Source organism: Trachinotus anak, unplaced genomic scaffold, assembly GCF_046630095.1.
Source record: "Trachinotus anak isolate AG129_WGS33_773 ecotype Australia unplaced genomic scaffold, CSIRO_AGI_Tana_v1 ptg000012l, whole genome shotgun sequence".
NCBI lineage: Eukaryota > Metazoa > Chordata > Actinopteri > Carangiformes > Carangidae > Trachinotus > Trachinotus anak.
The window spans coordinates 2208972-2223661 of record NW_027273863.1 but is presented as its reverse complement, the minus strand read 5'-3'; the positions used below and the strand labels follow the sequence as shown (position 1 = coordinate 2223661).

The 14690-nt window shown below is 42.0% G+C and overlaps 2 protein-coding genes across 3 annotated transcripts in view; both read left to right on the top strand.

Annotated features, from left to right (window-relative positions):
- The window catches only part of LOC139628727 (epidermal retinol dehydrogenase 2-like), a 35655-nt gene extending 32474 nt beyond the window's left edge, over positions 1-3181 (top strand). For both annotated transcript variants that reach the window (XM_071490713.1, XM_071490718.1), the window contains exon 7: positions 850-3181. In XM_071490713.1, the coding sequence (XP_071346814.1) occupies positions 850-946 (97 nt within the window). In that variant the 3' untranslated portion in view covers positions 947-3181. The remainder of the gene's footprint in view (positions 1-849) is intronic.
- A 138-nt stretch (positions 3182-3319) lies between these two features.
- Positions 3320-12421, top strand: LOC139629395 (uncharacterized). Its single transcript, XM_071491989.1, has 3 exons — positions 3320-8273; positions 9526-9576; positions 9744-12421. Exon 3 carries the CDS (start codon positions 9794-9796, stop codon positions 12419-12421), a length of 2628 nt encoding a protein of 875 aa, XP_071348090.1. The 5' UTR covers positions 3320-8273; positions 9526-9576; positions 9744-9793.
- The last annotated feature ends 2269 nt before the right edge of the window (positions 12422-14690 follow it).

Below are 14690 nucleotides of genomic sequence, written 5' to 3'. Positions count from 1 at the left end.
TTCTATTGGTCGAGCTACAAAAACCCTGAAACACATATTTCCCACAAAATAATCTTTAAAATTGTGAAGTAGGACGTTCTAGTTACTGAATCTCCTTCATAACGTAACAAAGCTTCAGGGTTATGTTATGTCCGTCAGTCTTAAGTCTGAACTCTACTCACAGGCACAGTACTTTCTCATAGCTGTTTAACATTCCATCAGGTTTCTGCAGTGCCATCTTTAGCTTCTGCAGCAGTCATAACAGAAGTTTAAGTTCGGTGGATAGATGCGTCTTACTCAAACGCAGGTCATAGTCAATTAAATATTTTCTAATGCATTTTTCTCTATTATATTCATGATTCTACCAGCAGAGTTTCATGTTCATCCAAGTGCTCCACTTTCAGTCATCTTTTCTCTGTGTCATTGTGCTGTGCTGTGTATCCTGTTGTAATGTTGCTTTTATTCTGTTTGTTTAATCTTTTTTTCTTTTGTAGAGCACATAGTAACCTGGCTTTTACATATTTAAATGTGGGTGTAATCCCCATAATACTTAAGTCTGGTTCCATTGTTTTTAATAATTAGGATGGAACCACATTACATTTAAATAGAAAATGCTTGAGAACTGAGGCTTGGAGGACTCCTTACATATTGCTGGTTCACCAAGACAGACAGTTATGTAGCCCCCATCTTAGAGACGCGGTACAGGCCTGATCTTGCTGTACCATAATGAATATATTTAAAACTTAAGCCCAACACTAACTCAGTCTTCTCTCCCTGCATCTAAACTTGTTGTTAAATCTAAACCTGAACATTTGACAGAAGACAGAAGGACCAGCCCAGCTGATGGCTTTATTGTGTGTCTCTCCACAGCGTCCTCCCCATGAAGCAGGGCATCCTGTTGGGCCAGTACCTGGGAGCCTTCAACCTCATGGACAAGTTCAAGGGACGCTCCAGAAAACAGGAGTAAGAGAGGAGAATAAGAAGTGAAGGATGATGGGAACAGAAGGAGACACGACAGGAGTATTAAAGCCATCAATACTAACCCTTTTAATTTTAATCTTCCTAGTATATAGGTGTAATAATGGAGAATAGAACAGAACAGCAGCGGCAAATCTTGGACTGACTACAAATTGAATATAAATATTGAACATCTACTAGTTTCTCTATATCTTGCACTATATAATCAATTTTTTAAACTTAGACATCCTTAATGTGCTTGTTTTTAAATTACATTCTCATGTTAAAATGTGATCTTATTAATAACATAACAATTCATGTTTTAAATGGTTAGCAGGTGAAACTCAAGAGCACTGGCTGAATTCATTAGTACATTCATATATTTATGACTTAAACTTGGAAACTGAAACATGTCCATAATCCATCAGGAAGGATCCTTCTATCAGCTGTTCATCTTTGAAAACATACGTTTTATATATTTTGTTAATAATTATGGTAGCATAACAGTAGCAGTCTAATCATTCTGGCAACAGCAAACAGGAGTCATTTTGGTTTTTATGAGTTAAATATATGTTTAATACACAATCAGAATCCTAATTGGTCTCAGCAGATTTAAGGTGAAAATCTATTACATGTGTATCTATCAATAGGGCTGTGTCATCTCATCAATAGTCGGATCATCCTGTCGACACCCTGTGAAATTGCCAATAGCCGATATGATCTAATTTAATATTGATTTAATACTACATATAATGATTATAATAAGTTAATACATTAATGGGAAAACAAGACAACTATCCTCTTGACATTGGCAAAAGCAAAAACTATCAACAATCACTGATGATAGTCAATCATGGTCCATCAGCACAGCCCTATCTACAAAAGCTTAATACTTATAATGTCATATTAACAATGTTATGTAGCCATAATTATCATTTAAATGGGGTTTTAAGTGACACTTTTATAGAGTTTTGTTGTTAATATCTGTCAGTGTCATTTCCAAGTGCCGGGACCAAGCGCTCATACTCAGGTGCGATGAACCCTGCCAAATGGGTCTCGTAGATATGTGATACCTCACGTCATAGATGGTCCAGACCACTCAAAGCTTCTCAAGTGACTTCAGACAGAAGATGCTGTGAATCTCCACCTTGTGTTTTTGATGCCTCCCTTTATTTGCAAACAGCAAATGTACTGACATTAGCTGTAATTAGCTAGCTCTGCGCTAGCAAGAAGCATACTAGTATGTTACAGCTAGCTAATGTGTGAGTGGAGACCCATCTGCTTTTCTTCTTGTTTCTGTATATTCATGAATCAGTGTATGTTAAGGTCACTAAACAGGCCTGTGTCATCTTCAGACATTTTGAGGCACAGAGACATGCTTGTCTCAAACTGAGCAATGTGGCAAATGTCAGGAAATGATAGTACTGAATTAGCAATGACTGGATGGAAGTAAAAAACTACCTCAGTTTCCTAGTGAGTGAAGTTAAAAATTCAGCAACATCCGTTAACTTTTAATTCCCTACAGTGTTATTCCTGTTATTGATTCAGGTCATCAAGCAAATTATTTAAAAAAAATTAAAAAGTTTCAAAACAGTTTACTAACAACACTGTTGCTTTAACATCACAGTGGTCTTGACCCAGGTGTCACTGTGTTCGAGAGGACATAGGGAGCTTGAATATTACAGTATAGTTTAACATAACATTTTCAAAATTCAGGAATAACCTGAAGTAACAGATTTTTGTTGTTGTTTTTTGAAGTAATTTCATTTCAGATCTTATTGGACTTATCTTGACTCTTATGAAGCACATTTACTAACATGTACCACTCTGTCTTAAATATTATAAAGATTACAAACATGTATCTGGGTGCATATCTATCAGATGGTATTAACTTAACAATGTCATTGTTAATGTGTTACATAAAATTTGTAACTGCCATCACATGAGTGCATGTAATTTGTATAAGTTTTTGTCTTGAATGCAAATTATGTTAATTAATTATAGTATATAATTAAGAGAATACATCTAATGCCTTAATCATAGACTGTTAAAGAACTCAAAGAGAAAATACTGGGAATCAGTAAACAGAAGGTTGTAGTTAAGATTGTAGAGATTGTTGTAAATGTGTATCTAACAGTACATGTTAATGCATATTCTTTGTTTTCTCACAGTGGGTGAAAGTGAAAAACCTGGAACTGCCATTTTAAAAATTCATCATTCATTCATTAAATTTTCCCATTTCAAATGTTTTGTTTCTGTGTTTTGAGCCTTTTTAGTAATAACTTTAAGACCCTACAGCAAGAAATAAAAGAGCTTGGAAAGATGGAACTCATTACCATTATCTATAATTGGCCGAATCTTTAAAGTTAAAATGAACATCCTTCCAGAAATAAACTACCTCTTCTCCATGACTCCTGTCATCACATCCTGGGGCTGGTTCTCCTCTCTCAATAGTGCAGTCACTAAATTCTACCGGAAAAATAAAAAACCATGAATTAAACTATCCACTCTCAAAAAAAAAAAAAAAAATATGCCAGAGTCAAGGCCCCAAATTTCCTTCTTTATGTCCTCTCACATCAGTTACTGTACATCCATCACTGGACAAACAATATCAACTCATCATGGCTAGTAATTGAAAATAACTTAACTCAAGACCTGAACATCAAATACCTCCCTTATAAATAAATCCATAAAACTCATACCTGCCACAAAACAACATCAGCACCACTCTAACTGCCTGGTAGAAAACAAATTAAATCCTCCATCACAACTTCTCACCATTCTCTGAGGGCAAATGGGGGTTCCCCTGCCTGACCTCTGTCGGGTCAGGGTCCCTAGTGGGGGCAGCATGGGGCAGGACCTCCCCCCTTTCTCCTTCAGGCTTTCGGGGGTTGTCCAAGCCAGGGGGAAAAAAAAAATCATCCATCTATTTCTAAAACCCTCCACTGGAGGAAAGAGGAAGAGAAAGAGGGGGGAGGTGGGCCTGACTGCTGCATGGGTCCACAACAGTGCTGCTGGGTGGCTGGGCTGGGGCCCCCTTGCCTGTCCCTCTGGCACTCTGGTGTGTGCCCCCTCCCCACCCCCCCACCCCCTTGTCTTTTTTTTTTTTTTTATCACGTTTTTTTTTTTTAAATTCAGTGGATAATGATTGTAAATGAATTTACAGTTTAGTGTTGTTGTTTTTGAACTTGTTATTGCTACAAAAGTGACTGAGTGGTCTGGACTAATTAATGGCTGTCCTTTCATTTTCAGTGTTCAACACTGTCACATCACAACAAAGCCACAAACAGACACGAGCTTGAAATGATTGAAATGTGTCTCTGATCGTTTCCTTGATTGTCTGCGACCACGTGCAGTCTGCACGGCAACAACGGACAGTGACAGTCTGAGAGAGGGTCATGACACACTCATCCAGTTACTGAACAGCCCCCTCCACACACACTCACACACACACACAACTGCACTACAGGCTTTCAGTAATTGACACGTTACACAACGTCACAACAAAACACAAATGACAAAACACAATGTCATTGTGTTTTGTCACCATGACTACTTTTAAAATGAAGAGTAGAAAACAGTTATCAGTTGTTTGATCAGCTGAGAGACTGAGACTGAGCTCCTCTTTCTGTAGGGGATGTTGTCACAGTTTATGTGTGATGATAATCTCACTACAACAGTCTCTTATTTCTGTTCTTTTATTTCAATAATTGTGCAGTAAACGTAGTTTCTTTCCTGTTGTTGTGTTTGTGCTTTAAGCAGCTCAGATCTGTTCACCAGTCCCCTCTGGTTTTATCGTTGTTGCTGATCAGTTTATGTTTCTGCTCTGTCACGGTATTGTGGTCTACTTTGTGCTCTGGTCATGTTGCAGCTGACAGTCAACAACATGCAGGGTTGTTGCTCTGACAACAGTTCCAGATGAATTTTAAGCAGCTTTGAAGAACTGCTTAAAAACCAGGGGCTGGTTGCACAAAATACCTTATGTTAAGGTTTTCATTAAAGAAAAATTCTACAGTTTCCATGGAGACTGTTGATCTGCTGCCATTAGTATGTATGATACTTGTTATCACTTTTTCATAGCAACTGTTTCTATTTCAAAATTAATAATTGAAATTAACTGTAGAATTTTATTGCTGCAAAATGTCTTTCACAGCTGCAAATGCCTCAACTTTTTTCCTTCACCAAGGAAACCAAACAAATTCTGTGCAACAGCCTTAAGTAACTCCCTCAGCCATGAGAAATTAAACCTTAAGTGTCAACTAAGTAGAAAACTTAAGGTGTTGTGTGCAAGAAGCCCCTGACTCATGTCAATTCCTCAGCATGGCAATCTCAGTTATCCATGTACAAAGAATGGGGCCTAGTTCAAAATAGTAATAATACTAATCATCACCACCATCATCATCTAATCATAGCATAAACAAACCAACCTTTCAGATCAACAAGCAACTGTACTCCAGTCATTCACATTTCAGTTGCACAATTTCTGCCAGCCTCCCCATCTCCACCCTGTCATGTCAACATCAACATTTATTTCAGTTTTTTGTGTCAACCAGCTCAGGGGAAATCACTGCTTGCTAGACTGAGTTGAAGGCAAAACAATTATGATTGATGCAGATGAGAAACCAACATAAGACGTATCCCAATTCAGGGACCGCATCCTTCGAAGGACACGGTCTATGAAGGTGTGGCCCTTCATAGCTGTTTCAGGCTGCGAAGGCGGAACCGAAATGAGACGGTCTGATCTACAGAGGCCAGCTGTGCCCGCCCTTAGTGTTGCATCACAAAGCATGGCTACTGTTGCCTAGCAACTTATCAATACATAACTATTTTTCAAAAAACATGAGGCTTTAAGGCCCAGTTAACAGTTGTACCGTTAGCTACTGAACTGAGCCAATGCTTACATTTAAAAATGTAATCATCCACCTCTCTATCGGTGGTGTGTGCTGCCATATTGTTGTCATTACCGACACGCAATGAATTTTGGGAAAGTTGGATCCTTCATTGCTCAGGAAAAGAAGGATGCATTTCTCATTCGGAGGAGCCTTCAACATGGGACAGTGTAGTCGCGCTGATGCAACATGGTGTTCTGACGGATGTGGACTGGAAATACTCAGGTAAGGAGCAAGTACCTTCAAACTGTGCAGTGCTTTGGTAAATACACTTAAATATCAAACTGCAATGGAGTTGCAATGACTGTGAAGGTTTTTGAGGAGCACTTGTCAAGAAAATAAACAGATTCTGTTACCATAGTAACCATGTTTTCTTTTGAATTTAGACACAACACATTGATGATAGGAAGAATGGCAGCCAGATTAAAGAACCTTGTGATGTCATGGTTTCATGTGATGTCATTGCCTGTGATCTTTGAGAGGTATGACTACATCTTCAGAACAGTGGACCTGTTTGTTATCACTGTCAGATTCATTCACAGCTCCACATATACACAAGCAGATTAACACACTGCAGAAACTACACACTGAGGACCAACAACCAAACAAAATGGTTAACACCTTTAATGAACACGGCGACCACATGGACGAGGATGACTACCCCTACCAACTTCCAGAGTCTCCATTCCCCTACGAGGTTCTCGACTGGATCGATGAACAACTGAATGAGATCATAAGACACAATATGCACCTGTCAGACGACCCAGACCAAGAGGATGATTCAGACGCTGAGTGTGAGGTGGTTGGCACTGGCAATCCCTGGTGCGTAACAATAAACCAAAGACAAGAAGAGAAAGAGCCACTCCCGGGATCCAAGAAGAGGACCAGGGAGGAGGATGACGAAGAGGAAAGAAGCACCAAATGCTTAAGTCAGGACCTCTACTGGTTCTTCATCAGCTACAACTACAACACCACCCACAACCAACCTGAGGCTGGTGCTGAGACAGACAACCACCATGATGCAGTTGTGGCTGACGAGCCTCTGCCTGGAGGATCCAAGAGAGTCCGAGAAGATGATGATGATGATGATGAAGAGGACAGCAAGAGGTTTAAGTGGGACTGGTTTGACTTCCCAGAGAGTGACATAGACAGTGACGTAGACAGTGATGAGGACGGTGATTCCAGTGATGTGTATCTTCTAAAAGAATGATGGTAAACGTATTAAATACCTACGGTTTCAGTGAAGCAGCCTTCGTCAAACGTGATGATGAAGGCTGCTTCACTAAAACGTATTCAATACATTTACCATAAACATGACATCTGTACCCTCGAGATACTGACAGCAGCTACAACCACACTTTCCCTGTTCACCACGTCACCTAATCTCTTGTCCAGTTTTCACCTGAATGACATAACAACACCATCATCTCGTCTCACACCACCTCACTCTCAGTGTTCTCTCCCCTCCTGTCTTCAGATGGAAGCTTTGGGGGAGTTTGTCTAAGATCTAGGTGGGTGTATCTTCCTTTCCACCTACACAGGGCAGCATCTCTGTGTGGAGTTCACATGTTTTCCTCGTGCTGGCGTGGGTTTACTCCGGGTGCTCCGGTTTCCTCCCACTATCCAAAAAACATCAGGAACTGAACATATAACATTAGAAATAAACGTTCCAAAGAAAAAGTCATGTGACTCATTGACTCACTAACAACATGTAGCTAAAATCTGTCAAATGTCATCACTGGGAACTGAACTTGTCACTTGTAAGTGTGATATTTATTAGTGGGACCATTGTGGATAATGGATGAATTAGAAGACAATGGGCCCCACAGCAAGCCCCATAGACTGAGAGAAAACACATTAAATGTTGCAGCTGCATCATTTGTAGTCCTTTTGTGTCTCTTCGTAGTCTTTGAGTAATTTTAGATTTAACATTGTGTTTTAACCTTAACCCAAACCATGAGCTGTTTCTAAACCTTATCAAGTAGATTTGGTGTCTAAACTTAATAATAATAACAATAATAAAAGTCAACTAAGTCTAAAAATGGGTAAATATCAACTATTGTTTTCACACAGGAGTCAAACCTCAGTCTCCTGAGGTCATGTTCTCGGTCCATATCCTCGTGCCGATGTGGACTTGTCAAGTGTTTGTGATGATTCTGGCCTCTTTTAAATGTTACATTTTAATTAAGCTTATTCCATTGATTTAAATGTGTTATTTAATTCTTCTTATATAAGAAATTCCAAAATGTACTGCCCACGTTTAAAACTAGTTACATTTATTCAGGTAAATTTAAATTGGCACATAATATCCTGTTTGCACTATCTGCGCATGTCCGGACACAGTGCCGCCATTCTACGTTCTACAGCCGTTGATGGTTCGTTTTTTTGAACTCAAAGGATCTGCCGTGTGCACCTTGTTCAACGCTGGACCAGGGCTGTCTGATTTCGGTAAGTAAGCATTTCATAGTCATTGTTGTGTTATGTTTTTTACTTTAACCGGGCTCTGTGTACACTTTAAAACATGACCTGTGTATTCTGACCGTTAAACTTTAGCTAGCTAAGTGTGGATGTACTGTTAGCTATAACCATGTTAACATTACAAACAAGTTAACTTGACATTGCTAATATACTAAAACCAATTCAATGTTCACTGTCCTGTTAAAAAAAAAACTATGCCAAGAGTTTTCTACCGCAATTCTTTTTGAATGCAGAGATGACAAATTATGGTGTTGTGTCGAAGTCTGTTTCCCCATGGGAATGTTTGTCAATGTCATAACGCCACGGAAACACTATTAGATGGGGAAACAGACTTCGGCACAAGTCCTCTGCCCAGAATGGCTAGCCAGTGTTATCAAGTCCGTTTGTGGTGAGTCTTTCGGAGTTAATTAGTTTATGAGTTTGGTAAATCCAGTTTAGCCTGCGGGATTTTCTGAAGGCTCCCGTAACGTGTTTTGCTGTCACGGAGGAAATAAATTCATGACGAGTGAAAACAAGTAAGTCGAGTCTCACGACGTCTTCTATGCAGAAACGAAACAGGGAAAATGTAGGCCAACAATTACGTCTGCCACAGATGAGCTCAAAAGACCCCCTGGAAAGTGGTGTGAGAGAAAATGATTTAGAGAGGGGACCAGGGTGAGAGAGGAATCGAGCCGCTACAGTAACTCAGTCAGCTGATTAGTGGCTCCATCCGCTGGGAAAGTGAGCAGCTTACAGACGTCTAACCGCGCAGAAATTTTAAGTTGCCACAGACTAATACATTGTCAAATGGCGATGGGAGGATGAGACAATCGCAGTTCAAACAACAACCTGTGTTGCTGTCATAATGGTAGTAATCCAGATGTGGAAATGCATAGTTTGTAGTCACATAACCTCACATTTTCTTGGGAGGACCGCCAATCCCCTCAACCATCCTTCATTTTTTGTTCTGGTTTCATCACAAATTCTAGTATGCTAGTTAACCAAAGTACTCAAAGGTATTTTGACTGTGTCATGAGCTCAGCTCTTAAACATCATTGCAGAAGAAATCAGTGATGTAGGATGATGTACCAAACAAATTAATTATTTTGGTGCTACATTTATTCATGTAATGTTACTGTTCAGGTTGATCTCTGTTCTCGCACTAATACATGTAGTTAATATAGAATGGATGGAACATCAAAATTCAAACACCTTTATTTGTATTTCTGTTCTTATTTTGCAGGGTTTTCCAGTATCTGATCTTGAACCCCTAAGGGGACCTTACATTGTTTGGGTAAGTGCATTTAATAAACAAATTCCTCACAGCTATACTAATCTCATAAATCAGTCAGTTTAAACTTTGTTTAAAAGGATAGCTTCATAAATCTGCCAAGGATAAATATTCTTTAACTGTGTGGTATCATGGTTTGTAAGCACACCTTTGCTGCTTGATGCTTTCAGAAATGTACATTACATCATCATCATCAGGTTGCCATAGACTGTCGCAGTGAATGGCGGCGCGTGCAGACGCAGCGACCACTCGCTCCTCCGACAAAGCGGTGTTTTCTTTATTTAATAAGTGTTCGTCAGAAAGTTTGTCGTGTTCGTCTCGTCTGTCTGCATCGGATTACATGTACAGTCAACAGGCTCTGCTAGACATCCGCAAGAACAAGGATTATTACGTTTCGGACACTTCAACAGAGTCACTTATCAAGGAGCTCGGACTACTTCGCCGGCCCGTGGCTACACCGGACTCGACCGCAACCACAGCCCCGGCAAAGAGGCGTCGGAAACGGTGTGCGAGGAAGCAGAAGAGGGGCAAGCATGGAGGTATCCGAGCTAGGCTAGCGGCTAACCCATCTCGCCCAGCCATACCATCCATCATCCTGGCTAATGTACGGTCCTTGGACAACAAAATGGACCACATAAGACTACTAAGATCAGCGAATCGGACAGTGAGTAACTGCTGTGTGCTTGTTTTCACTGAAACATGGCTGAATGACAACATCCCCGACTCCGCTGTACAACTTGAACAGCTAACATGCTATCGAGCAGACAGAGCCCTTGGCAACGGATGTAAACAACGCGGCGGTGGGGTTTGTGCTTACATTCGGGATGCGTGGTGCCAGGACGCCGTGGTAGTATGCAGACACTGTTCACCACTGGCGGAGTTCATGATTATAAAGTGCCGCCCTTTCTATCTGCCGAGGGAATTTACTGCGGTTTTGCTAATCGCAGCATATATCCCTCCAACCTCCAGCAGCAGTGACAGGAATGCGGCACTTTATGAACTGTATCAGGCCATCAGTGAACAACAGACAGCACACCCAGATGGTCTCACTATCGTCGCTGGAGATTTTAATCATGCTGATCTTAAAACTGTCCTACCGAAACTCTATCAGCATGTTAATTTCCCAACAAGGGAGAATAACACCTTGGACTTGGTTTACACCTCACTCAAAGGAGCATACAAGGCCTCCCCCCTCCCCCACATTGGACCTTCGGACCACCTCACTGTTATGCTAATGCCAGCATATAGGCTCAGAGTGAAAGTGGAAAAACCAATTCGGAAGGAGATTACTGTGTGGCCGGAGGGATCAAGGTCTGCTCTCAAGGACTGCCTTGCTACAACAGACTGGGACATGTTCAAGCAAGCAGCTACACACAACAACCCCATAGACAATGAGGAGCTCACAGACACCGTCTTCTCATACATCCGCAAATGCACAGATGATGTAACCCACACAACAAACATCATCACTCGGGCTAACAAGAAGCCATGGCTGACAGGGGCTGTCCATCGGCTGCTGAGGGCCAGAGACAAAGCCTTCAAAGCTGGGGATAGAATTGGCCTGAGAACAGCGAGAGCCAGCCTGTCCCGTGGCATCAGAAAAGCAAAGCAGGACTACTCGAAAAAAATCACCAACCACTTCAAGGACAGCAGAGACACGCGCAGCCTGTGGCAGGGCATCCAGACCATCACGGATTACAAGCCTGCATCACAGACCTGTGACAACAACATCTCTCTGCTGAACGACCTCAACAGCTTCTTTGCACGGTTTGAATCAACAAACAACACAAGCCCACAGAAAACTCCCCCCCCCCACCCCCCCCACCCCCACGACCAGGCTCTCTGCCTGTCTGCTGAAAGTGTAAAGAGGGCACTCTCCACCATCAACCCCCGCAAAGCAACAGGTCCAGACAACATTCCAGGACAAATACTGAGGGACTGCGCAGAGGAGCTTACGGATATCTTCACAGATATCTTCAACACTTCTCTGAGTCAAGCTGCTGTTCCATCACTTTTCAAGACCTCCATCATCATACCTGTGCCAAAGAAACCGGCTCCATCCTGCTTCAGTGACTATCGCCCTGTGGCACTGACCCCCATCATTATGAAGTGCTTTGAACGGCTGGTCATGTCTCACATCAAGTCAATCCTCCCCCCCACCCTGGACCCCTTTCAGTTCGCATACAGAGCAAAACGTTCCACAGAAGAAGCAATCTGCTCTGCTCTCCACCCAGCCCTCACCCACCTGGAAAAAGCGAACTCATACGTGAGAATGCTCTTCATAGACTTTAGTTCGGCCTTCAACACGATAATCCCACAACAACTCAACTGCAAACTGGACCAGCTGGGGCTCAACACCTCACTTTGCAACTGGATCCTGGACTTCCTCAGTGAGAGGACACAAGCAGTACAAGTCGGCAACAACACCTCGGACAGCATCACACTCAGCACAGGGGCCCCACAAGGCTGTGTGCTCAGTCCCCTGCTTTTCACCCTGCATACTCACGACTGCACACCAACCTACAGCACCAATCACATGGTGAAGTTTGCGGACGACACAACTCTGGTGGGTCTCATCACCAAGAACGACGAGACCCACTACAGGAAGGAGGTCAACCTGCTGACCACGTGGTGCAGGGACAACAACCTCCTACTGAATGTCAGCAAAACAAAGGAGATTGTGGTGGACTTCAGGAAGAGCCACACTGAACACCCACCACTGACCATCGATGGTGCTGCTGTGGAGAGAGTGGGCAGCGCCAAATTCCTGGGGGTGCACATCAGTGAGGACCTCTCCTGGGCCACCAACACTGCATCACTGGCGAGGAAAGCCCAGCAGCGCCTCTAATTTCTCCGCAAGCTGAAGAAAGCGAAAGCTCCCATACCCATCCTGAACACATTCTACAGGGGCACCATTGAAAGCATCCTGTCCAGCTGCATCACTGTGTGGGGCGGTGGCTGCACTGATTACAGCAGGAAGTCACTGCAACGCATAGTGAACACAGCTGGCAGGATCATTGGTGCCACACTCCCTTCCTTGGAAGACATCTATACCACCCGTCTCACCCGGAAAGCCATCTCGATGGCGAGCGACACCAACCACCCTGCATACAGACTGTTCAGCCTCCTACCCTCTGGAAGAAGGTATAGGAGCCTTCGCTGCCGCACCACCAGACTCAGCAACAGCCTCATACACCAAGCTATCAGGAAGCTAAACTCTCTCCCCTCACTCCCCCCAGCCATACCCCCCAGACTGACAGGAAGCTTTATTTTCTTGTTTTATCTGTCGTGCTCTTGTCTTATCTGTCGTGCCTGCGCAGTGTGCACTTTATATGTTTCACCGCGGGAGAGTGGGAAACGTCCTTTCGATTCCTTTGTATGTCTTAACGTGAAGAAATTGACAATAAAGCTACTTTGACTTTGACTTGACTTTGGTTTACTCCCAGGTTCTCCTAGGTATTAATTAGAACAAGGCTGCCTGCACACAATGAGTGGTCAGAGCTGCATTTGCTACTTGATTGGACAGAATAGTAGCAATACCTTAGCTTAGCACCATTTTGTTATATAATTCAGAAGAGCTGTTATATGGTGCCAAAAAAGCCAGTATACATAGGCTTTTTGGCTTTTTGCTAGGTATGATTCTGTGTCTTTGTTTTCTCTATAGAACAGTAATGGCTAATGGCAAGACAATTAAATTAGCATGTGTTGACAGCCTTACTCTTCATCCTTTGAGTAAAATATTGGGATTTTAATACGACATTTCCTGCCCCAAAATACAAGTTATATTAAACAGAGATTTTTTTTTCTTTGCATTACAGTGTATAGCTTTTTAATCAAAGTTGCCCCTGAGGTGACTGTAAAACACCATCAGTAATGTTTGGGTTTTTTCCTCCACTTTTCTCGCTGTTGTTTGTCTAGTTTATGTGGCAGTGTAAAGACTGTGGTGCTGAAGTGTCTAGACGATCAGAACTTCTTAAACATTACAGAGTAAAACAGTAATTTTGGGTATCTAATTCGGGAGTATATGGTAAGTCAGTGTAAATGCTTTTTCCAGTTAGATGTACTGTGACTTATATAAAATGTTTTAAGATTCTAAAGTCACCTGCCCATTACTTATTACAAGTCATTGGGTCTCCTCCATGTCTGACAGACACACACCTGCTTTTTAGATCCAGCTGCTGATTTTGCCAAACCAACTACCTTTGATATCTCTCTGATAGATTTTTGCTTTTTTGAGCCTCATTATTATCTTCTTTACTTGCATGGTCACTTCTTCACTCCTCATATTGACAGACAACTCCACCTACATTTAAATGGCAACTCTCAAATCTCAGTCAACTCTGGGCACTATATGTTAACAGGGCTATATCTCCCACACAGTTATTTCTGTATTGATGTAAACTGGCTCAAATTAAAACCGAGACTCTGCACTTTAATGTAGTATGCATTATTTTATTTCAAAAGGAATGTGCTGAAGCTCAGAGCCTAAAGAACAAAAACTGTGTAACTGTTCAAATACTTCGGGTCTGAACTGTGTGTCAAAAAAAAGCCAACAATTTCCATGGAATGTACTTATTTTTCACAGCTGTACAGAACTCGGGGTTATTTTTCTGTAGTCAACGTATAGTGTAAATCAACAGCTAGTACCTAGATTGTGTTAATCCACAAAGTAAATATGGTAAAATTACTGCTTCTTTGTAGTGTCAGTAATGGGCAATACTCTATTTTACTACATTTGGTCCCAAAGCTTCATGTCAGTGATGATTGTTTATCATCAAGTGATGATGACATCCAGAGGGACATGCAGAAGACAACCATGGGCATTTATGTCATCAACAAGGAGGGTGGAGAAAATGGACATTATGATGACACTGGAATTTTTGTTGATGGAGTGATCATCCTGGACAACATTGGAGGTGCAGCCCAAGCTTGTGCATTGATGCTTGGAGTAATCTATGCACTGAACCTGGCCTACCCCAAGGAGCTGAGATACTATTACGAGTTCATTCAAAAAGTGCCCCTGCGAATGGATGGGGAAAGGCTTTCTCCCAGAGTCCTTGGACTACAAAACAAAATCAGTGTTGGACTGTAGGAATTCTTCAACCGCACTTGTAAAC

Bases quoted from the DNA above. Each gene is read 5' to 3' on its own strand.
- LOC139629395 (XM_071491989.1), top strand. From the start codon at position 9,794: ATGGCGGCGCGTGCAGACGCAGCGACCACTCGCTCCTCCGACAAAGCG.